The sequence below is a fragment of the Chanodichthys erythropterus genome, chromosome 16, assembly GCF_024489055.1.
Source record: "Chanodichthys erythropterus isolate Z2021 chromosome 16, ASM2448905v1, whole genome shotgun sequence".
In the NCBI taxonomy this organism is placed as follows: Eukaryota; Metazoa; Chordata; class Actinopteri; order Cypriniformes; family Xenocyprididae; genus Chanodichthys; species Chanodichthys erythropterus.
Window position 1 is genome coordinate 43,278,060 of NC_090236.1, and position 23,954 is coordinate 43,302,013.

At 36.7% G+C, this 23,954-nt stretch overlaps 2 protein-coding genes and 1 long non-coding RNA gene across 5 annotated transcripts in view; 2 read left to right on the forward strand and 1 right to left on the reverse strand.

The window, feature by feature from the left end:
* Positions 1-2,273, forward strand: part of arf1 (ADP-ribosylation factor 1) — a 152,783-nt gene extending 150,510 nt beyond the window's left edge. For both annotated transcript variants that reach the window (XM_067363822.1, XM_067363821.1), the window contains one exon: positions 34-2,273. In XM_067363822.1, the coding sequence (XP_067219923.1) occupies positions 34-195 (162 nt within the window). In that variant the 3' untranslated portion in view covers positions 196-2,273. The remainder of the gene's footprint in view (positions 1-33) is intronic.
* Positions 2,274-13,093: 10,820 nt separating this feature from the next.
* LOC137003524 (uncharacterized) lies at positions 13,094-16,476 on the forward strand. The gene is made up of 4 exons (XR_010891984.1): positions 13,094-13,159; positions 13,575-13,665; positions 13,987-14,061; positions 14,641-16,476. It is a non-coding gene; the product is annotated as an uncharacterized lncRNA (long non-coding RNA).
* A 4,972-nt stretch (positions 16,477-21,448) lies between these two features.
* c16h1orf35 (chromosome 16 C1orf35 homolog) overlaps positions 21,449-23,954 on the reverse strand; it is an 80,472-nt gene continuing 77,966 nt past the window's right edge. Inside the window, exon 8 of one of the 2 annotated variants that reach the window (XM_067364134.1) lies at positions 21,449-23,258. In XM_067364134.1, coding sequence (XP_067220235.1) covers positions 23,021-23,258 — 238 coding nt within the window. In that variant the 3' untranslated portion in view covers positions 21,449-23,020. The remainder of the gene's footprint in view (positions 23,259-23,954) is intronic. The other variant, XM_067364133.1, reaches the window with a different exon arrangement.

A 23,954-nucleotide genomic window follows, 5' to 3' on the forward strand; every position in this document is an offset into this window, starting at 1 on the left:
TTTTACATATTTGACAATGTCTTTTTCCTACAGGACTTACCGAATGCCATGAATGCTGCAGAAATAACAGATAAGCTGGGGCTGCATTCGCTTCGGCACAGAAACTGGTACATTCAGGCAACGTGTGCCACAAGCGGCGATGGGCTCTATGAAGGACTTGATTGGCTGTCCAACCAACTGAAAAACCACAAATAATGACTTCACTGTACTGCTCTTCCTTCCTTAGTTTGATATTCTCAACACTTGCTTTATTCTTTTGCTTTTACAGTTTTTTACAGACGCTAGGACACATTTCTTAATACTTAGGTCACTTTTGCAAAACTCTTCACACAGTGAGCACAGAAGTCTATATGGGCTAAACTGAGGATCAGTTATCATTGCTTTGGCACAAAATGCATTCAATGACTACATCTCTCAAATTTCATGAATTCTTTTCTCAATCAGACACAACAACTGCCAAAACTCTTTGTACGTACAGGCCAATTTGCACATGCTTACATACTGTTTTCAAAACTGTTAAACTTATGTTCAAAACAATAAAATAATACAAAACTGAATAAGACAGCAATTTGCTACATTTCTACAGTAATATTGTAATGAAATATATGCTGAATCTAAAAAATCAAATACTATCAAAGCAATTAGATGAAACTGAACACCTACACAAGCATTCGTTTTTCAATTTCATTATCATCCATTCAAAGAGGAAAACTTCGGAATCATTTTGTACTGTTATGTAAACAAGGTTCATGTAACAAACTGCAGTGTTATTCTTGTTTTGTTAAGAAATTTTACAAAACAAAACATTGTATAATGATACCTGATGTTAGTGTTTTTAGGTCAGTATTTTATGACTGACAAAGTGTGTTTGCTGGGTGAAAACCTTTGCTAGTGTTCTGGAAGAATGAGTTGTTTTGAGACATGAATGAAGTGTTTTGGTAGATTTAGTGCATTTTGAATGTGAAATTAACAGCTGTGCCAAGATGAACGTTGGTTAGGAGAACTGTGTGAAGAGTTTTGAAAAAGTGGCCTAAGTATTGAGAAATGTGTCCTAACGATTGTAAAAAACTGTAAACAAACGGTGCTGGAAGCTGCGCTCATTTCAAACCTGATTGTGGAAGAATAGGTCCCTACAGCAGGAAAAAGTGTTACTCACTTAATGTAAATAGTTTTTTTTTTTTTTTTTTGGTGAGGCAGCTTTTTGAGCACCATTATGCAAAATTCATTTAGTCCTTTGTTTATTCCTCCCCTTCCCTCTCCTCCCCATTGTTTTCTGAGTCATTGGAAAGAGTTTTAAAAATGTTAGTCCTGTAAACTCTGTCAGGTCTCATTTGAATCTTGCACATGTATTATTTTATTGTGCTTATAATAAGACTCTCTTTTAGATGTACTGTAAACAAAGCTGTTTTGTTTGTCTTGAACAGAGTACAGGAAATCAAACATTATGGACACTATCTGAACATATTATGGTTCAATTTTGAGGAAGAGAAACCAAAATGATTACACGGTCTTTTCAGCCAAGGCTGACAAAACCTCTAAGCTTTACTGTCATGATACTTTAGGAGCCACAGAGGAGTGATGCCTTCAAGTAAGAAGTTAGATACACAAAGATTCTCATATTTTTTAAATCAGATTCCCAATACACAATGCAAAATATTACATGCAATTATTTTGGGGGGTGGGGGTGAAATATCCCTTGTGCATGTTTTTTAAGATTCACCTGGTAAGATAAACTGAAAAATTAATTAAATTTCATGTTTTGACACTGTTTTTAAGTGTTACTTTCAACTTTGTGTTCTGGATTTAAGAATAAACAACCCCAACCTCATCTAAGCACATGATAACTTGAAATCAGTAGTGCATTTTTTGGATTTAAGACATAAAACAACTATAAGAATGTTGGCATGTTAATATCAATGACAATTGTTTGAGCTTTCTGTTTTGCTTGTAGAAGTAATTTTCCCCCAGAGAAGCCCTGGTGCCTTTACAGTCTGCAGAGACTCTTGTTTGAGATTAACAACCTTCATGACCACTCAGATGGTCACTGTTAATGCATTGTTAGAGCTGATGGTTTAAAAGACAATTTATTCTTTTACTCTCTCTTTCTCTTCCCAATGAACCTCTGATTTGGTAGACACTGATTACTTGGGGTCGGAACTATGTGAATATCTTAGCAAATCATTGTATAGTGTGACTCCTAACCTATATGTCTTTTTTATTGTTTTTCATTTTGACAGAAATGCACTGTAATTAAAGATATTATTATAACTGGACTTTTACTGGTGTGCTCTTGTTATTCTGCTGCTCTAAAAAAATTATTGTCTGCCATGGCATCAGTAATTCATTGAACAAAATTGCTCATAACTAAAAAATATATGTACATAAATTTCGATGATCCACATGGTGGTTAAAAATCAGAAGTTACATAAGTTTAATTTTAATGAGATGTTAACCCTCAACCCTAAAACTTTATTAGGGCCCGAGCACCGATGGTGTGAGGACCCTATTGGAATTGCTCCGTTTATTATTATTAGGGGCCAAGCACCGAAGGTGCGGAGGCACCTATTGTTATTTTTGGCGTTCTTTTTTTTAATTTTTTTTTTCTTCTTCTTCTTCTTCTTCTTCTTCTTCCGCTCTTGAAGTCTATGACAGCCCATAGAACCGCTTGCGGGAAAGTTATGAAATTTGGCACACAGTTAGAGGACAGTCTGCCCTTTGTCCATAGCAAATTTGGAGTCTCTAACTCAATCCCTTTAGCGCCACCAGCTGTCCAAAGTTGCACTTATGTTTATGTTAATAACTTTTGAACCGTAAGGGCTAGAAACAAAATTCCCCCCTCCTGATTCCTTGGCTCAAGACGAATCGACTGTACCATATGTCGTCATTTTCCGTCATGAAATTTTGAATTTTCTGAAAAACGTACTTTTTCGAACTCCTCCTAGGTCGTTACTCCGATTTTCACGAAAATTGAATCAGATCATCTTCAGACCATGCTGACAAAAAGTTATGGAATTCAAGTCAATTCCTCAAACCGTTTTTGTAAAATAAGCAAATTTTCCTATATTGGCAATTTTGGCCGTCAGCCATTTTGAATTTTGTGCTAAAATGCTGTATTTCACGAACGCATTAGCGTATCGTTACGAAACTCGGTATGGGTCATCAGCACAATGCCCTGAAGGAGCCTGAGAAGTTTCGGACCAGCGCCACCTTGTGGTCAAAAGTTATAACAAAATTTACAAAAATGCTAATAACTTTTGTCTATATTAACCAATTGTAATGAAACTGGTCTCTGTAGATTCCTTGGGTTATGCTGAGAACATAGATATCAAATTTGCCATAGTCAGCTAAACGTCCTGTCCGCCATATTGTTTTTCTTTAAAAACCTACTTTTTCGAACTCCTCCAAGACCGTTGCTCCGATTTTCACCAAAATTGAACCGTATCATCTTCAGACCATGCTTACAAAAAGTTATGGATTTCAAGTCGATAAGTCAAACCGTTTTCGTATACCAGAGCAAACAATTTGAGTTACGATGCAAAAATGACTCTTGAAGCTGTATCTCTACAATGCTTTGACATATTCAGACCAAACTTGGTACATGTCATCACAAGCATGTCCTGAGGCACCATGCAGCGTTTCAGCGCAGCGCCACCTACTGGTGCGGAGATATGAAAAATGGGTATTTTTGCTTATAACTTCTGATGGGTTTTAAATTTGGTCTCGTTGGATTAGGGGAATCATGCCGAGTCGAATGATATCCAATTTTCCCACTTCGGCCATTTTGGCTGTCGGCCATTTTGAATTTTGTGCTAAAATGCTGTATTTCACGAACGCATTAGCGTATCATTACGAAACTCGGTATGGGTCATCAGCACAATGTCCTGAAGGAGCCTGAGAAGTTTCGGACCAGCGCCACCTCGTGGTCAAAAGTTATAACAAAATTTACAAAAATGTTAATAACTTTTGACTGTATTCACCAATTGTAATGAAACTGGTCTCTGTAGATTCCTTGGGTCATGCTGAGAACATAGATATCAAATTTGCCATAGTCAGCTAAACTTCCTGTCCGCCATATTGTTTTTCTTTAAAAACTTACTTTTTCAAACTCCTCCTAGACCATTGCTCCGATTTTCACCAAAATTGAACCGTGTCATCTTCAGACCATGTCGACAAAAAGTTATGGATTTCAAGTCGATAAGTCAAACCGTTTTCGTATACCAGAGCAACGAATTTGAGGCATGATGCAAAAACGACTCTTGAAGCTGTATCTCTGCAATGCTTTATCATATTCAGACCAAACTTGGTACGTGTAATCACAATCATGACCTGAGGCAGCATACAGTGTTTCGGCGCAGCGCCACCTACTGGAGTGGAGATATGAAAAATGCATTTTTTTGCTTATAACTTCATATGGGTTTGTCCAAAAATCATAACTTTGGTCTCGTTGGATTCAGGGAGTCATGCCGAGTCGAATGATATCCAATTTTCCCATTTCAACCATTTTGGCCGTGGGCCATTTTTAATTTTGTACTAAAGTGCTGTATTTTATGAACGCATTCAAGTATCATTACGAAACTCGGTATGGGTCATCAGGACAATGCCCTGAAGGAGCCTGAGAAGTTTCGGCACAGCGCCACCTTGTGGTCAAAAGTTATAATAAAATATACAAAAATGTTAATAACTTTTGACTGTATTCACCAATTGTAATGAAACTGGTCTCAGTAGATTTCTTGGGTCATGCTGGGAACATAGATATCAAATTTGCCATAGTCAGCTGAACTTCCTGTCCGCCATATTGTTTTTCTTTAAAAACCTATGCTGCGTCCCAATTCGCCTACTTATACTACGTCCTAAAAGTATGTACTCTTTTTGTAAAGAAAAAGTACATACTTTTGAGTGTGTAGTAGAAGAGTATGCAAGTTTTGGGACATACTACCTTGTCATAACTGCGTCTTTAACGGACGTTCTGTTGCTTAGTTACTCAACCTGTAACTGTTTAAACTACCGTGTCAATCATCATGTCACAGTTAAAATCCTCCACATTTAATTACATTTATTTTCCTACCGTTTCGGAGAGAAATGTAGTCGCACGTTGATCTGCCAGTCATGGGTCTTTCATGCAGAGAACTCTCCTCATCTTTGCATAATGATGCATTTAAAAGTTAATGACCAAACACATCGTTATAAAAGTTCACAATGCTGAACGCAGATGAAATATAATGTGGATAGCATTTAATAAATATCTTTTTGTCAGGTTAGACACTGCTTATTAATCATTGAAGCCACTTTATCTTAACCGTCGTACCTCGCACGTCCGTCATGTTTGTAGTTTTTAAACACTTTTTATTCGTATTTGTAGTTCTAATCGAATCCTCGTCCACAGCGCAATGTGTTATGGGCAATATTAGCCGTTAGAAGTGTGCACGGATCTGCACTTCGAATTCTAACCGGAAAAAGTACACCATCCGGGTATCTTTGGAATACTCATTTCAACATACTACGATTTGGGACATACTAATTCTTTTTTCGAATACTATTTAGGATGCATAGTATGCGAATTGGGACGCAGCACTACTTTTTCGAACTCCTCCTAGACCGTTGCTCTGATTTTCACCAAAATCGAACCATATCATCATCAGACGATTCCGACAAAAAGTTATGGATTTCAAGTCGATACGTCAAACTGTTTTCGTATAACGGAGCAATGAATTTGAGGCATGATGCAAAACACACTCTTGAAGCTGTATCTCTCCACTGCTTTATCGTATTCAGACCAAACTTGGTACATGTCATCACAAGCATGACCTGAGGCATCATGCAGTGTTTCAGTGCAGCGCCTCCTACTGGAGAGGAGATATGAAAGATGAATATTTTTGGTTATAACTTCTGATGGGTTTGACCAAAAATCATAAATTTGGTCTTGATAGATTCTGGGCATCATGTTGAGTCGAATGATATCCAATTTTCCCTTATCGGCCATTTTGGCCGTCAGCCATTTTGAATTTTGTGCTAAAATTCTGTATTTTACGAACGCATAAGCGTATCTTTACGAAACTCAGTATGGGTCATCAGGAAAAAGCCCTGAAGGAGCCTGAGAAGTTTTGAACCAGCGCCACCTTGTGGTCAAAAGTTATAACAAAATTTATGAAAATGCTAATAACTTTTGACTATTTTAACTCATTGTAATGAAACTGGTCTCAGTTGATTCCGTGGGTGATGCTGAGAACACAGGTATCAAATTTGCCATAGTCGGCTGAACTTCCTGTCTGCCATATTGTTTTACTTTAAAAATCTACTTTTTCGAACTCCTCCTAGACCGTTGCTCCGATTTTCACCAAAATTGAACCGTATCATCTTCAGACCATGTCAACAAAAAGTTATGGATTTCAAGTCGATAAGTCAAACCGTTTTCGTATACCAGAGCAAAGAATTTGAGGCATGATTCAAAAATGACTCTTGAAGCTGTATCTCTTCAGTGCTTTGACATAGTCAGACCAAACTTGGTACATGTCATCACAAGCATAACCTGAGGCATAATACAGTGTTTCAGCACAGCGCCACCTACTGGAGTGGAGATATGAAAAATGGCTATTTTTGCTTATAACTTCTGATGGGTTTGACCAAAATTCATAAATTTCGTATGGGTCATCAGGACAATGCCCTGAAGGAGCCTGAGAAGTTTCGGAACAACGCCACCTTGTGGTCAAAAGTTATAACAAAATTGACAAAAATGCTAATAACTTTTTTTTCTAATTGCTCACTGCTGCTGTTGGTCTGATACTCCCAGCCATGTTGGCTGGCTTCTTGTGCCGTTTTTGTGCTTGGCCCCGTAATTGCTGCTTGCAGCTATATTTAATATTATATTTGTCAAAAAACATTTTGGACTACTTTTAGACACACAGAGACATCAATAATCAGCGTACAAACCTCAACCATGGTGACATGGAATGCATGCTGGGAGCCATCATAGTATAAAACTCATCCATGGCTCCCAGCATGCATTGCAGCATGAAGCATGTCACCGTTGTTGAGATTTATACGCTGATTCTTGATGTCTCTGTGTGTCTATATAGTCCAAAATGTTTATTGACTAACATATTAAAAATATGATTTCAACAGTGATATGATATCATCAGGAAAGATGCAATAGATCAATCCCAGCATTTATCTTGGCTTTTTTCACCATAATAACAGTTGTGTCTTACAAACACTGAGTTACAACAGCCAGAGAAACACTAATCTTAAAAGTCAAGGTCAAGAGCCCAACTAAAGCAAACACTTTCCACCATGATGGTGACATCAAACTTTATTATTTTCAACAGTATCTCCAGTTTAATAAATACAAATGAATGTATGGTCCATTGTTGCAACTAAGTAAAAAATGCTTGAGAAATTTAAGGCACTTTCTACATAATGTGAACAAGATTTTTAACATGACTGAACTAAGTACTCAATTTGTAAAATTGAATTACCAATCCTCAAGATTTCTAAGTACTCTGTACTGTGTGGTAGCTAGTTTTATCAATTCAAAATGATGAGTTAACTTACTTGCTAAATTTAAGGCAATCGGTTTCCTTAAGTTTTTTATGTAAACCCAACAGTTTAATTAAGCTTTCTAAGTAAACTCAACTAATCACATTTTATAGTGTACTATGTTACCAATCAACATCAACAAAAGCCACCTTAACACTACAAAAGGTGTTACCTACATCTGACATGGTGTTTATGTTTATTTAACACTGACTGTTTGATGCTCATGTACATGTACTTACACAAATTTGGATAATGTAATTACCCTAAATAATCAATAACAAGAACTTAGAGGCTAAATAAAGCTAAATAAAGAAAGAAAAAGACTGTGATAGTACATTCAGAATTCATTTAGTAAACAACTCCAGCGTTCTCCTTGGTGAGTATCAAAATGCCTCTGATTGGCCAAACTGCATTAATTAAGCTCAACAGAAAGTGCGTGATTGGTTATAACACTCAAAGCTGCAATCCGCGATAAAGAAAATCTAATGCAGATGACACTTTTAATTAATTTCACATCACTTCATTCGTGACAGACATAATAGATATAGCATAATTTTTCTGGGGCATTATGCCCCTTATCTCGAAATTAGGGGGGCATTTTGTTCAGATATGAATGACCTCGCTATACTTAATGTTTTGGTGAGATTGCACGAGACAAAGTGTTAATTATCATACGTAAAATATTATTTTTGCCTTCTGGAATCTGCATTCAAATCCATTTGCCTCAAAAATCTCACTTTCAATGGGCATGGCACCTGTGTGAACAATGTGGTTGTGTAGACAGTCTTGGTCATTTATATGTAAAATAATCCAATCGCCCTCTTCCCAGACATTTCTAAGATACATTTGACATATTTAACAGCAAAACAAATAAGAGATCGTCGATTCGGCGGATCCATTTCGGCTCGTCTTGATTGAACGAAGTGATTCTGATTCCATGTGCAATTCAATATCAACCAATAAGATTCCATGTACTATGTCGCGTTTTCATTGGTCAGTAGTTGAAGCCTATTTCTGATTGGTTGTTGCCGTTTTGACAGTGTTTATGCCAAGATCAAAGAGAAAGAAGTAGTGATGGGAAGTTCGGTTCTTTTCCGCGAACCGGTTCTTTCGGACAGTTCGATTCAACAAACCGGTTGAAAAAACCGGTTCACCGGTTCTTTTACGCTCCGACGTAATGACGTCATCCGCGATGACGTTGTCTATCGCGGGCCGAGTTGAAAAACAAGTGATTCAAATATATAAAGTTAGTAATCATAACATCAGTCAACTAAAACATTATAATCTGAAGCGTTTCTTACAATTTAGTTTTGCATCTAAAGCATCCAAACACATATACAGGCAGTGATGTGCAAACAAAGTTTTACAGTTATAAAGTGAATAAATTAGTCTTCATCATGATCCTCTTACATTATGATTAAATAAACTTAAGTTTCGCCAGATTGGCCCCTCATTCGAGTCCTCTCATAGCATCAGTTGTCCTAGTTAACCGGTGCTGTGATGTTACTGTTCGGTAGCTTCAGATCACACGCTGAATCACGCATGTGCAGTATCATCAGCTCACCGGTTCTCAAATCGGACACGTCCGAAAGAAGCGGTTCTTCGGTTGTGTACTGATGATCCGAAAACCGTTGCAACCGATTCTACTTGAGAACGGGATTGAGATTCGAGAACCGCGAGAGCGATTCAAAAGAAGTCGCCAGTTTGCTCTCGCTGTAGTTTGATTACGTCATTTTTTATCTTTATATCACCTTGTTTAGAAATTAAAGCTGTCCATGGATTATTGAAACAAATAAATGTTTAGTTTGATAAATCTAATTGTTTTCAATCTTTAAAAAAATAATAATAATAACTTGAAAGCACAACTGCACAACCTTTACTATATTGCTTTTTAAATAATATTAATATAGAACAATTTGTAGAACTATTTCTGAACATTAGTTTGATCTATGTACAAAATATTATGTTCATGTGGGCATGTAGTTTATTATGTACAGTATTATATGCTATTAATCTGCTATGGTGTATTTGGAAAAGCATAATAAACGTTATATTTTCTGTATGTTTTATATTATCACACTGTCCGATGTTCAACAAAACTTGACTAACGTGCTTTTCGTTCACTTGAAAAGTTAAACCATAGACTGTAAAAAAAGATGGACGACGCGACGTCGCTTCCTTCCATTGTAATGAACTGAAGCCAAAATGGCCGACCGAATGGGCGCTGACATGTTACGCAATACGTAAGTTTGGAGCCTGGGCATGCGCAGAAGGAACCGTCAGTGGAGCCGGAGGCGGAGTCGCGATATCAAACTTCCGCCCAGACGACTGCGTCATCATTCATGTATTTTAAATAGACTATAAAAATTATATACAATTTAAAATTCTACCTATAAAATAATAGGCTATTCTATTTCTAGAGCAATAATACTTTTAAAACAGCAAATTCAGTAGATAAAATCAATATAATATGCCACTAGAAACAACTCTAAATCGTCAGAAACGGTCCTCCCAGCTAACACACGACGTAACAGTTACGTAATGTATTCGTACTTTTTGGTAATGTCATGACTTACTAACTGACAACGTAACTACGACGTCGCATGCCAGTAATTTCATTACCTTAAGATTACCATCTCACAACGTCGTCAGTACGTTCTCCTAACGTTATAAGATTACCAAGAACGTTCCAGATACGTCCTCTATTCGTAATATATTGGTAATTCCATGACTTACTAGTAACGTAACTACAACGTTGTATGCCCGTAATAATATTACCATCAAATTACCATATCACAACGTCGTCAGTACGTTCTCCTAACGTTACAAGATTACCAAGGACGTTCCAGATACGTCCTCTATTCGTAATATAATGGTAATTCCATGACTTACTGGCAACGTAACAGCAACGTCATGTGCTCGTAATTTCATTACCATCATTTACACATTCTTTATATGTTATTATTACCAGAATTTGCAATATAAAACGTGTAATTAAATGTCAGACACAAGACTGAAATGTCCCCTTAAGAAAAAAATGTTTCTTTTCACCAAATCAGAGTATGGATGACTGCTTTTTATATATAGTGACGTGACATACAGCGCGCGCCTCCACAAATGGAGTGCGCGCGTGCCCACAGTATGTTGATAAGAGTGTAAAGTTAATTTTTCTGAGAGAAGAATTTATTTTTCCGAGGTGACAACGAATAAATGGCGTTTATAAAAATGTATAAAGTTAACTTTGGAAAGACGCAAAACATTTTTTTATTGTTATGTTTACGTTAGTGCAGGTGGCCGTTAGAGTTGCCATGGCAACCGGGAAAACATTCAAGCTGCTGGAGAGGACAGCGTCGACGTTTCTCCGTGTTTCTCGTCAGTTTTATATCAATAAAGTTCAACAACTGCGTCAGATTGGTTAAGTACCATTACCCACAGTCTACCTTAAGTACTTTTGTTAATATTTTTACCTCTGTGATTTCCTTGATCGTCTGAAATATATGTTAGCAAAATGTTACGTTAGCATAATGATACTGAGAGCAAAACGTCTTGAATGCTTTTATTTTATGTTTCGCTGTAGGCTATATGTTTTTATTTATAGTTTGAGTGTATTTTATTATTTTTATTTGGAGTTTTGTTCATGTTCTGTGTGTTTTTCAAAATAAATGAATTGAATTCATTTTGAGTCTGCATTCATCGTTCACAGCTGTTGGAATAGCCTTTACATTAGTTTGGGCAAATGAGGACATGAATTAGGTTAAACTACTGCATGTCCGCCCATAGAAAAATAAATAAATATAAGAATTACCAACTGATGACCAACACACAACTATTGATACACAACGTTGCCACGACGTCGCAGTTACTAACTGGCAACGTCACAAAGTTACGTTGTGGCGACGTATAGGCACCTTTCACTTTTCCGGTTGCCACGACGTAACTAGTTACGTCGCCACGACGAAAGTTTGGTCACCAAATTACGTTGCAGTTACGTAACAGTCACGTATTTTGGTTAGCTGGGCTGCCATTTTAAATCAAGTTCAACTAATGTTACAGGAGATCGATTGCTGTAATTAGAGTAAGCTATCATTAGTTTTGTCCTGCTAATTATTATTTTATACCCATAAAAATAATAAGTAACTGCCACATAACGATCACCTGCTTTTTCCCGACATTGTTAACATTAGGTGTGTTATCTTAACTAATAACATTTATTAATTAGCTTATAACACCCATATTTAATGTTACAGAAAAAGGTTCAGTGATCCGTCAGATCCTGTAGGTCGGTTAGTACAGTTTACTGCTGAACAACTCATTTTGTTGGTGTTAAATAACAAAGAAATCGAAAATTAACAGTTAGTTAATACATCTTCAATCTCCCCTCGAAGCTCCGACAGTCCTCAGACAAGCTGAGCTGTCAATCAAGTTCGAATCATGACGACACGCCCCGTTTTTATAGCATCAAATTGCTAGCTAAAATCTAAATCATCACAAAAACGAACAATTGAATATATATCAGTGTGATAACAACTACCTTAAATGACCAAAACCATTTTTCATAAAGTTTTATTTGAAGCAGAATTTATTTTTAAGTTTTCACTGAAGTCTCATTCGACTGCATTGAGAGGGCGGTGTTTATGACCTGTACTGCATCCAGCCTCCAGGGGGCGATCAAAGAGCCCGTGGCTTCACTTTTCAGAACGTATGAGACACACCCGAGTTAAACGCATGCGCAGTATCATCAGCTCACAGGTTCTCAAATCGGACATGTCCGAAAGAAGCGGTTCTCGGTTGTGTACTGATGATCCGAAAACCGTTGCAACCGGTTCTTGACTCGAGAACGAGAACCGTGACAGGCCGTGTATGTTCCCAGCTAACAATGACCTGGCGGTCCGCCAGCGTTTTTTGGGCGGCACAAAGTCAGCGGCTAGACACGGTCGGACCACCGTCGGCACACCATCGGCAAGCCGACCAATCTGTAAATGCTGTCGGCCTGCCAGCGTTTTTTGGGTGGCACGCCACCAGCGGTTTGCCGCTGCTGGACCACCGTTGGTACACCAGTGGCAAACTGATAGTCTGTCTGGTTTCTACTTACAGGACATCTTTTTTGATAAGTGTGTATTTATTTTATATTATCTTTGCAGTTAAAAAGAATATGAAAGCACTGAATAAAAAATATTGAGGCTGACTAATATCATACCAAAAGCTTGGTATAACTGCCTATGAGCACACTTTCAAATAAAATAATGTGGTTAAATGTTTGTAAAAACAACAATAAATAATTAAGTTATAAAAGTTTAAGTTATACTTATGAAGTTATAAAAGTGCCACAATTGTCCCACTATCACGTGCTGGGGTTTTATTTTGCTCCTATGATCGGGTCATAAAACTACAAAATGAGTTTTAAATTCATGATTTAATATTAATGAGGTTTTTATGTAATGTTTTAATTCTAGATGTTTATTTATGTAAGTGCTGCATTAACTGCGTGTTTTAATGCGTGCGCGCGCCGAACATTCGAACCACTTTCAAACACAGGAGCGGCGCAGAGTTGCCATGGAAACGGAGAAACAACAACTGACAAGAGGCAAAAACAGCAGTCTCTCGCTGTTGTTTTCACTTCTTTCAGGTGAGTTTAGTCGCTAAAATCACACGAATAATACACAAAACTGTTCTTGACCCTTCTCTAACATATAATTGACACACTTCTGTTGAATATTTACTTTATAGAAACAGTTTAGTGTCTTCGGAAAAACTCCGTTAGCATCTCCGTTAGCATCCCGTTTTCAGAAGAGGTAACTTATGCTAACTCTGTCGATTGATTTGTTTATGATAGTTTAGGCTTTTAATCACATCTTTATCTGTAGATGAGAGGTTTTAATAGTTTTATATAGGTTTCGCTGTCAGGTGATTAGAAGCTGGCTAATTTTATAAATGTAAATGTAGCCTACTGTTAATCGGTGACATAACTTGCATGAAGCACAAGTTTTCAAAAGCGTTTTGAGCTCTCATGGTAAACAAATATTAATATTCTGTGATTTCAGCATTGAAAAAATAACCCCTCTACAACAGAGGGGAAGCTCCGAAGATTTCAACATTTCTGAAGGAAGCAGCTGACAGAAGAAGAAAACACAGGTGAGCAGAGAAAACTCACCAAATAACTCCATATCCATTTTTTCCCACAATATTTTTCACCTACACCATGAATCTGTTACTTTCTTCTTTTTTATTTTCTCAAATTTACATTTTTTATTTATTTAATTTGTTTTAAGAAGGCTTTGACATCCAAATGTAAGTGACACTGTATGAGCAATATTTAATGAATAAGTAAACCTAAAAACATAAATTCTGTTTTCTGTGTATTCTTCTTTTTCTGCTGTAGTCTCTTTTCTTTTAATAACCCTGGCATTGAATAATAATTTTGTTGGCTCTGCGTCAAATTGTTTATGTTCCTAGATACTTCCCTGTTGATGCCCTGCACCGTTGCAGATTTGGTGCGGATAAAAAAGTTCCTGTCGGACCACATGACTAGTAAGTAAACCCTCTTAAACATACACTTATGTTCAAAAGTGTGGGGTCGATAAGATTTTTAATGTTTTTAACAAGTATCATCTGCTCACAAAGGCTGCATTCAGTGTCACATGATCCTTCAGAAATCATTCTAATATGATGATTTGCTGCTCAAGAAACATTTATGATTATTATCAATGTTGAAAACAGTTGTGCTGCTTCACATTTTTTTTTCAGGATTATTTGATGAATAGAAAGTTAAAAAACAACATTTTTAAAACAGAAATATTAACTATCACTTTTGGTCAATTTAATGCATACTTGCTGAATAAAAATGAATTTCTTAAAAAAAAAAAAATTATTGACCCCACTAGAGTACACTACAGTTTATATGTTTGGGATCAACAAATCCTGTGGAAAAAAAATAATACAAATAATAAAAATTGGTTTATACTGCTAAAACAGTTTTCACAGCAATATTAATCAGCAACTGTTTTCAGCACTGATAATCAGAAATGTTTCTTGAGCAGCAAATCATCATATCAAAGTTCGTTAAAGGAGGTAGTTCTAATCTTTCTCCTGTTTCTCTTTCTATCTTAGGATGCCCAGCAAGGTCACTAGAGGTTACAGCAGCTCCAGTTTGGATCCAGCCTCACTTGTGAAGACTTCAGCTGATGGAAACTATAGATGGACATACAAAACTAACAGATATTATCCTTATATTGTAATCATTGGTCCGTTTCACAGACAGGGCTTAGATTAAGTCAGGGTTAGGTCTTAGTTAAATTAGGACATTTTAAGTAGCTTTTTTAAACATGCTTTAGAAAAAAATAAAAATACTGTTGTGCATCTTGACACAAAGCAATTACTGACATATTTTAAGATATGCTTTCAGTTAAAGGGTTAGTTCACTCCAAAATTACATTTCTGTCATTAATTATTCACCCAGTTGTTGTTCCAAACCCGTAAGAACTTCAATCATCTTCAGAACACAAATTAAGATATTTTTTGAAGAAATCCGAGGGTATCTGATCCACACATAGGCAGCAAAGTCATTGTACCTTTTGACATCCAGAAAGGTAGTTGAAAACATGGTTAAAATAGTCAACGTTACTACAGTGGTTCAAAAAGTATTCTTAGCATTAAGATTGGACAACTGTAGTCCCTCGGATTTCATCAAAAATATATTAATTTGTGTTCTGAAGATGAATAAAGGTCTTACAGGTGTGGAACGACATGAGGGTGAGTAGGGTGAGTAATTAATGACAGAAATTTCATTTTTGGGTGAACTAATCCTTTAAGCCTTGTCTGTGAAACCAGGCAAGTGTCTCAAAGGGATGGTTTGCATGACAGTTTTGCTGACAAATAAACAGGGATATCTCTATGGAAGCTTGTTTCCGTCACTAAATAAAAGAAGGTACTTGTAGGGCTGCACGATTTATCGCACAATACGAGCTGCGCAAAAAAACGAATTGCAGTCTTTGCCAGATTGCGTGCGATTTAATAGTGATAAATCTTGCAGCCCTAGGTAATTGCGACTTTCTATCATGCAATTCTGACTTCATAACTCGCAATTCTGACTTTATATCACGCAATTCTGACTTTATATTGTACAATTCTAACTTTATAACATGCAGTTCTGACTTTATATCACAATTCTGACTTTATATCACAATTCTGACTTTATATTATGCAATTCTGCAATTCTTTATAACACGCAATTGTGATATTTAAATGAAATAAAAATAAAAAAGTAATTGCAAATTTTTCTCACAATTCTGACTTTTTCTCAGAATTGCGAGATAAAAATTTGCAATTACTTTATTTTTATTTCATGGCGGAAACAAGCTTCCATATATCACAGTACATTACTCAGAGAAAGATTAAACGTTCATCATTTACATATATGACCAACATTGTAACAATACAAAGTGTGTTGAAAATCTGCAAACTTGCCCTTGTTGAAGAAAATGTTGAAGATAGCATCCTTTTGTTTATTTAACTGAACACGACTTAAACACACCGTTTTAAATTGACTTCATCTTAGAGCTGTTGTCATATTGACATTCCCCTGGCTGATTAAAGGATATTTTGCTATTGTATAATCTTGAACATGCATTTTCTGTAAAGCTGCTTTGAAACTCATATGTATTGTAAAAAGCACTAGCCTACATGGTTTTACTATGGTAAACTGTAGCAACTGTTTTTTTTTTTTTTTCAAACCATGGTTCTACTATTGTAATATTGCAGTAATACTAGAGTAAAATATGGTTATCATGACTAGTAACCATAGGTTTTGAAACCATGATTTTTTTAGTTATGGTTTTACCACAACAATCATAGATAAACCATCGTATTGGTAAAACCATGGTTCATTTTGTTGTTTTTACTGCAAATGCTGTGGTAAAACCAAGGTTGATTTAGAAATAAATGTGAATTTAATGCTCCTGATTTACTTGACTAATATTCATGTTAGATAAAAACATCTGATAAATGAATAAATGTATGTATTTATTTGATCTGTTCATTGAAAATGTATTTAAAAATAAATTTGCAACTGTTATTGAGAGTTGTGTATATTTTTCATTATAGTGTGGAAGGACAGTGGGTAATATAAGGAACTTATTATAAACCGTGTACCGACCGCGGGCCGCCAGAAAACCTTTATTATAAACCAGCGGCTCGATAGCAGACCACCATCGGAAAAGTGGCGGCTGCCGCCGGTGGTCCGCTGGAATAACGATGAGCAAAACGCCAGCGAACCGCTGGCGGCGTCCGCCGGTGGGCCGCCCACTTTGCCGCCGGTGGGCCGCCAGTGGCCCGCTGGTCTGATGTTAGCTGGGTTCGTTCGTGTGCGCCGCGCATGCGCACTCATATCAGCTGCTCTGCAGCTCGTGCCCATCATCATCAGTTCTCTCTTCACAGCAGGTTAAATCACTGTACTGTTGGAGTAACTGAATAATTTCGGAATGTTGGTTTATTTCGAGAGGTAGTGTCAGGCACATCAAAAAGTGAGTAACTTTAGTAATTTGTGGATTCGTGTTTGCTAACTGGAGATGCGAGCTGTTTGGAACGATTCAGACCGATTTGGTGAACTGGTTCAACCGGTTCACTGAAAAGAACCGGTTAAAAAGAACGATTCGTTCGCGAACCGGACATCACTAGAAAGAAGTCGTAGAGAGGAGTACTTAGGCATGCGCGAACGCACGGGACACAGTCTGTGCGCATACACGCTTACTTTAAGCGAAGAGGAGAGATTAGCGATTGCACTGGACACGTTTTAAGTGCAGGCATATTTTCTGAGCGAGCCCAGAGAAACTTCTTACAAGAAGCGTCTATCTGAGAGCGCGCGCCCAGTTCCCGCGCGCGAGCAGAGAGATTCGCGCTCGGCACATTATATTCCGCGCGCGAGCAGAGAGATTCGCGCTCGCGCATTATATTAATGTACTTTCGCGCTACAATAATGCGCTCTCGACATTTGACAGGACAATAACGTCATACCAGACACGCCTCCTGTCACTCACTCAGAGCGCGGCAGGCCTCGAGCTCGTTCGGTCCGCGGTTGAAGGGTTTTTGTTATGATATGAAATGTCAATATTATAACACGCAGTGACGCAGCGACATCTCTGCATCGGGACCCCTCTCTTGTTACGCTGTTTATGCTTTTGCCGCCGCATTCAAACTGGCGCAGCGCTTACTTACATTAAAATGCCTAATTCAATTTATTAAACATGAAAAGGACATATACGTCTGGCAGGCAAAAGCGAAAAAGCATGAAGATTAAACAAAGAGCCCCGTTTTTCTCCAAATATTATCATGATTACAAAAGTGATATTGATTTTATTCAGCGTTTAATGCACAAGAACTTAATATCAAGTGACTTACATTTTAGAAACCAAATCGCTTGTTTCGCTGTATTTCACCAAAGAAAAATGTTCCAAAGTCCACGGAATTGTTTTGCGTCTTTGAGCAACACTTCCTGAATGAATCAGACGTTTGAATGAATCGGTTGAATCTCAATGATTCACTCATTAACAGTGATTTGCTGCCGCTCACTGGCGGGTTTATTTTCACATTTGAAGTGTCTTAATTTTTTTGAATAATTTCAAATAACAGTAGGCTATTTAACGTTTTATACATTAAAACATTTTCTGCATCTGTAACTGCTCTTGACCGATTAACTTTAATAAATCTTAATCTATTCTATAATTCTAGTTATACATTAGATTACAATTTCTGTACCTGAAAATCTCCTTATTAAACCTACATGAAAATCTTGAAAAGCACCATTTATTTAATTTATATGTTTGATCTGTTGTATTTATTTGTGCTATTACTCGTAATTTGATTATTTGTTACTCTTTTATTACTTAGCCTACTGTTTATTTGTCTAACAATATTTATAATATAAATTAATCTAGTAGCTTTTGGTGTCATAACCCTATTTATTTAGGTTAAATGTAACAAAGACAACGGAAACAATAAATATGCTTATTTTATAGGCCAATTTTCTTGTCTTTTACTTTTATTATTTTTTTTTGTTGTGGGGCCAGTAAAAATTTGAACCATTTACAAATTTACAATGCAAATCCAAATTATTTTAATTTACTGACAGTTACTTATATCTTGTCTTTTCACTTTATTAAGATCAGATTCTGCAGGTAAAATTACAATAATAAGGTGACTTGACTTGGACTTGACTTGACCTACTACAGGACTTGACTTGACTTGACATAGCTTGTGACTTGACTTGACTTGACTTGCCCAAGAAAAAAATACTTGGGACTTACTTGAGACTTGAAGGTTAAGACTTGAGACTTGCACATGTGTGACTTGGTCCCATCTCTGTGGAAAAGACATACATCTATATAAATCTCATTTATTTAAAAGACCTCCGGAAAACAGGCGAATCTCAACATAACACCGACTGTTACGTAACAGTCGGGGTATTAACGCCCCCAATATTTGCATAATGCCAGCCCATGATTGAGGTATAACACAAGGGCAGTTAGTATTACACAAGGGCAGAATGTCTGGATGTGCACTGCTGAATAATCAGACTAGGTAAGCAAGCAAGGAAAACAGCGAAAAATGGCAGATGGAGCAATAATAACTGACATGATCCATGATAACATGATATTTTTAGTGATATTTGTAAACTGTCTTTCTAAATGTTTCGTTAGCATGTTGCTAATGTACTGTTCAATGTGGTTAAAGTTACCATCGTTTCTTACTGTATTCACGGAGACAAGAGTCGTCGCTATTTTCATTATTAAACACTTGCAGTCTGTATAATGCATAAACACAACTTCATTCTTTATAAATCTCTCCAACAGTGTAGTGTTAGCCAGTTAGCCACAGAGCATAGCCTCAAACTCATTCCATATCAAATGTAAACACCCAGATAAATACAATACTCACACAATCCGACACATGCATTCAGTATGCATGACGAACACTTTGTAAAGATCCATTTTGAGGGTTATATTAGCTGTGTAAACTTTGTTTATGTGGTGATAGAGTGGAGAGCTCGGGAGGGGGCGGAGACCACGTGATTTAAAGGGGCCGCAACCTGAAATCGGCTCGTTTCTAAATATGCCTTAAAATAGGCAGTTAAAAAAAATCTATGGGGTATTTTGAGCTGAAACTTCACAGACACATTCAGGGGACACCTTAGACTTATATTACATCTTTTTTTAAAAAAAGTTCTAGGGAACCTTTAATTAAGCAATACAGTAATTTTTAAACCATAGTTGAGTTAAATAAAACTACCCAGCAGGTTGGGCAAACATTTAACCCTACCGCTGAGTTAAAACAACCCAATTGCTGGGTTTGTCCATTTTCAACCCAACTTGGGTTGTTTTTAACCCAGCATTTTTTAGAATGTAGTTCATTTGTGCTTGTAAACTTCTTCCTTGCTGTTTTTTCCTGCACAGTGGCTGAATTCTTGATTTTCTTGATATTTCACATTTGCAAAAACTTGCTCTGTTTTAGTGAAATGTGTCTGTTTTGCACTCTTGATATTTTAGAGCGTGACCCCTTCATTGCTGTGCACTTCTTTCTGCACAGTGGTTGATTTGTAGTTTGTACCACCAAAAGATTCTCAGAGTTTTTGTGTGTTTTCGTATTTCCCATTAATTTCCTATGGTGGCCATTTTTAACCACAAAGGAGCCAAGTGTGACTTTTTCTCCTGGCCCTTTAACATATCTGAATCATGTCCATGATTTTTGTGTTCACATAGGCTAGCTAATGCGACTAAACTCATCAAGTGTCATCCCACGTTAAAATGTTAATTTAATTAATTAGTTTTGTAATTAAAATGTTAATTTTGTAAGTAATATATGTGCTTGCGTGTAGTTTATATGTGTTTCATCTGAGATTGAAAGTCTATGATTATACATTATATGACTGTGATTGACAGGCGTAGGACTCCACTTAGGACAAGATAAGAGTGAGGACATGAGTAAAGTACAGCCTTATACTGATGCACTATGTTTTATACACATCTTAAGAGATATGGTGGACATTCATATGCCTATTAAATTTGTATTAAATGTGTTTTTACATCATGAAAATCTGTAAGACTTTAGTTATATGTTAGACATATATGACATATAGGATTGAAAATACATAAATATTATGCAATTTGTATATGCTTTTTTGCAGCATATATGTCCCTTATAATATTCTGTTAGAACATATAAGAGTCACATATGTTTTTAACAAAACTTTTCCATATGGGAAAAATGCACTTTTCTCAGCTTTCGGTTCAAAACAAAAACTTTTTGTTTCCTTTTTTGTTTGCTTTTTGTTTGTGCTTTTTTATGAAACATACTGTAATGGAATTTTATTGTTGAGAATGATTTTTAAATAAATATTTGTTTATGAAATGTTCAGAATTGTTTAAAGGGGGACTCAGTAGTATTTCAAATACACTGTTTGGAAGTTAGTCGGCCGATACCAACAACAAACGTTTAACCAATCAGTATGACCAGGGTTGGGAAGGTTACTTTTACTTTCAGATTACAATTTACATGCTTTAAAAAGTAATTTGTAATGTATTTCGTTACAATACTCAAGTTTAGTAATTTAATCTAAATGCTTTGGAATACTTAACACAAAGGACCATATTAATTGACGTTCTGTTTTACGTTTACAACCTGTAAACGGAAAGCAATCTAGAACAACGTTCCTTTGGTCCGATTACACTGCCATGGATAATGCAGCCAAGCCAGTAATGCATGGCAGGGAACGCATGATGGTGGGAAAAGGAGAGGTGCTGCTCTCCTCTGCTCCCTTTCGCTGGCTCTCTTACAGGGTGGCTTTTGTTCAGCCCACTGGGGTTTGTGTGTGGCGCTCTGGCAATCCCTGGGCCTGGATTTTTGCACTTGTCTTTTGTCTGCGCTTTGCTCTTTTCTCGAATGGCTCCAGGTGCCAGCCAGCAGAATGCTGCCTTTCACAGCAACTCAATGCAAATGCAAACACTCTGACCTATAGCGATAAGAGTACATTCCAACAGCCAGGATGCAGCACTCAAAAGAAGAACAAAAAAATAGATTGAGAAAATAATATATGAAGGATAGAGGTGTTGAGGGCAAGTGCATTGACAATTCAACCATGCCAAGTACACAATAACGTGTTGGAAAAAGTTTATTTTCACCAAACATATACAAAAATAAATAGTCATCATGTCTGCTATAAATCGCTGGAGATCATGTGATATTATGTGACAGTTTTCTCTTTATGCATCGAAGACCAAAACGTGCCCAAACATTTCAGCTCAAAATCAAAAGGAAAAAAAAAATAATAATATTAATATAAATTAATTAATTAATATAAGAAAGTGAAAATTTTTTGCATTGTGTAATATTCAAATACAGCAAGACAACACAATGGCATATACTTTTTTAGCATTAGAGTAATGAGTATTTTGGGGGGAAATGATTTAGAAAATGTTAATCATTTTGATTTCTTTTTTTAAATATAGGACAGGTTTCTTGAGACTCCCCCTTAAAGGGATAATTCACCTAAAAATGCAAATTCTCTCATTATTTTCTCATCCTCATGCCATCTTCAATGTATATGACTTTCTTTTTTCAGATAAACAAAAAAAAAAAAGATTTTCAGGAAAATAATCCATCTCTATGAGTGAATATGAATGTGTGCCACTCAGTTGATGCTTGAAAAACAACACACAGCAATCATGACGGTAATCCATACGACCCCAATTGATGAATCAATGTCTTGTAAAGAGAAAAGATAGGGGTTTAAGAAAAATACTGATATTTTTAACTTTTTGAACTACTTTAACTTTTGTTATATGAACGTTCATGAGGGACATTGCGACACATAACGTATGTTGTAAAGTACATGCGAGAATGTACCCAGATCCTCTGTGCTTGTGTTACATCTCGAGCAATCTTCAAAACGCACTTACTTCACAACGTCCCCCCTCATAGTTCAAAAAGTTAAATATATTAGTATTTTTGTTACACATACCTATCGTTTAATTTCAGTAGACACTGATTCATCCACTGGGGTCGTATGGATTACCGTCATGTTCGCCATGTGTGGTTTTTCAAACGTCAACCATGTGGCACACATTCACTTGCATTATATGGACTCGCACAGATACATCGGGGATGGTATGCGGGTGAGTAAATGATAAGAGAATTTGCATTTTTGGGTGAACTATGCCTTTAAAAAGGATATGCTGCACAGTCCAGTTACTAAAGGAAATGCACTGTCTCACTTTGTGTCCAGAATAAGAGTGCTGTACACACCTCAAGCTAATTAGTCCGAAGGTAAAGTTTTACTTTGCATTTACATGATTTTCAGGTGAAATGTACCCAGAAATCCTTATTAGTGTGCTGCATATAAATCTGTGCTCCCTGAGCTGTCATGCCTTGTGGCCTAAGTTGTCCAGAATTTGAGGGTGAGGAGGTGTGGATAAAGGGGCAATAGCGGGGCTCAGGTGCATCAGTCGTCTGAGCCGCTATCGTGGCGCCACCGGTAGCTTTGTGATGGGGACCCTTGACCAGCACGGTCAGAAGACGAGTCCGTGTCATGCCGCTGGCGGCGGTGCTGGTGAGGGGGGGTCAGTGTCCTACGGTCAGCCTTTGGCCCCCCTCCTGAATGGCTGTCATGGGCTCCGGCTCCACTCTGACTGCTCCTTGATGGATTAGGACCATGGTGGTCCCGGGAATCTTTTCTCAGCCTGGGGAGCACAAAACACACCTAGACAATCATTTATTCATGGCAAGCATGGAAAGTTTGGTTCTGTTTGAGGGGAGAACCATAATTCAGAAATGGACTATGAGGAATACACTATAGCATTCTATAAAATAAAAAAAGGTCAAATTTATTTATTTCACAATTTATTACATTTATTTATATAGCACTTTTAACAGCTTTAAAGAAAATCATTATGTTGATGTTTATAATATCTTAATATCTTCACGCCATACAGTTGCATTTAGAAGATTAGAGATGGGCGATAATATAGTTTATACTCTGCAAGAATACAAGCAATCGAACAGTTGAGATTTGCTATATAGTACATACTGGATGTATGCAGATAAAGTTGGATATACTTACATACCTAACTTACATAATACAATTACATTTTAGTACTAAATAAAGTCAAGCAGTTGAGATTGGCTAAACTGCATACTATATGTATGCAGATTAAATTGGACAGGATATTAACAGTGGATATAAAAATTCTACAAACCTCTATTAAAACAGCTGATTTTCTGTGATGTAAAAAAATGAGAAGATAAATCATATCAGAAATTTTCAGGCCCAAAGTTCGTTTTAACCATGAAGGATATTGGTTAACTTAAGCTCAAGTGCTCAAAAAGTGCATAACTGAGACTTGAGTGTTTGTATATGTTTAAGAGGCTGTTGCGTT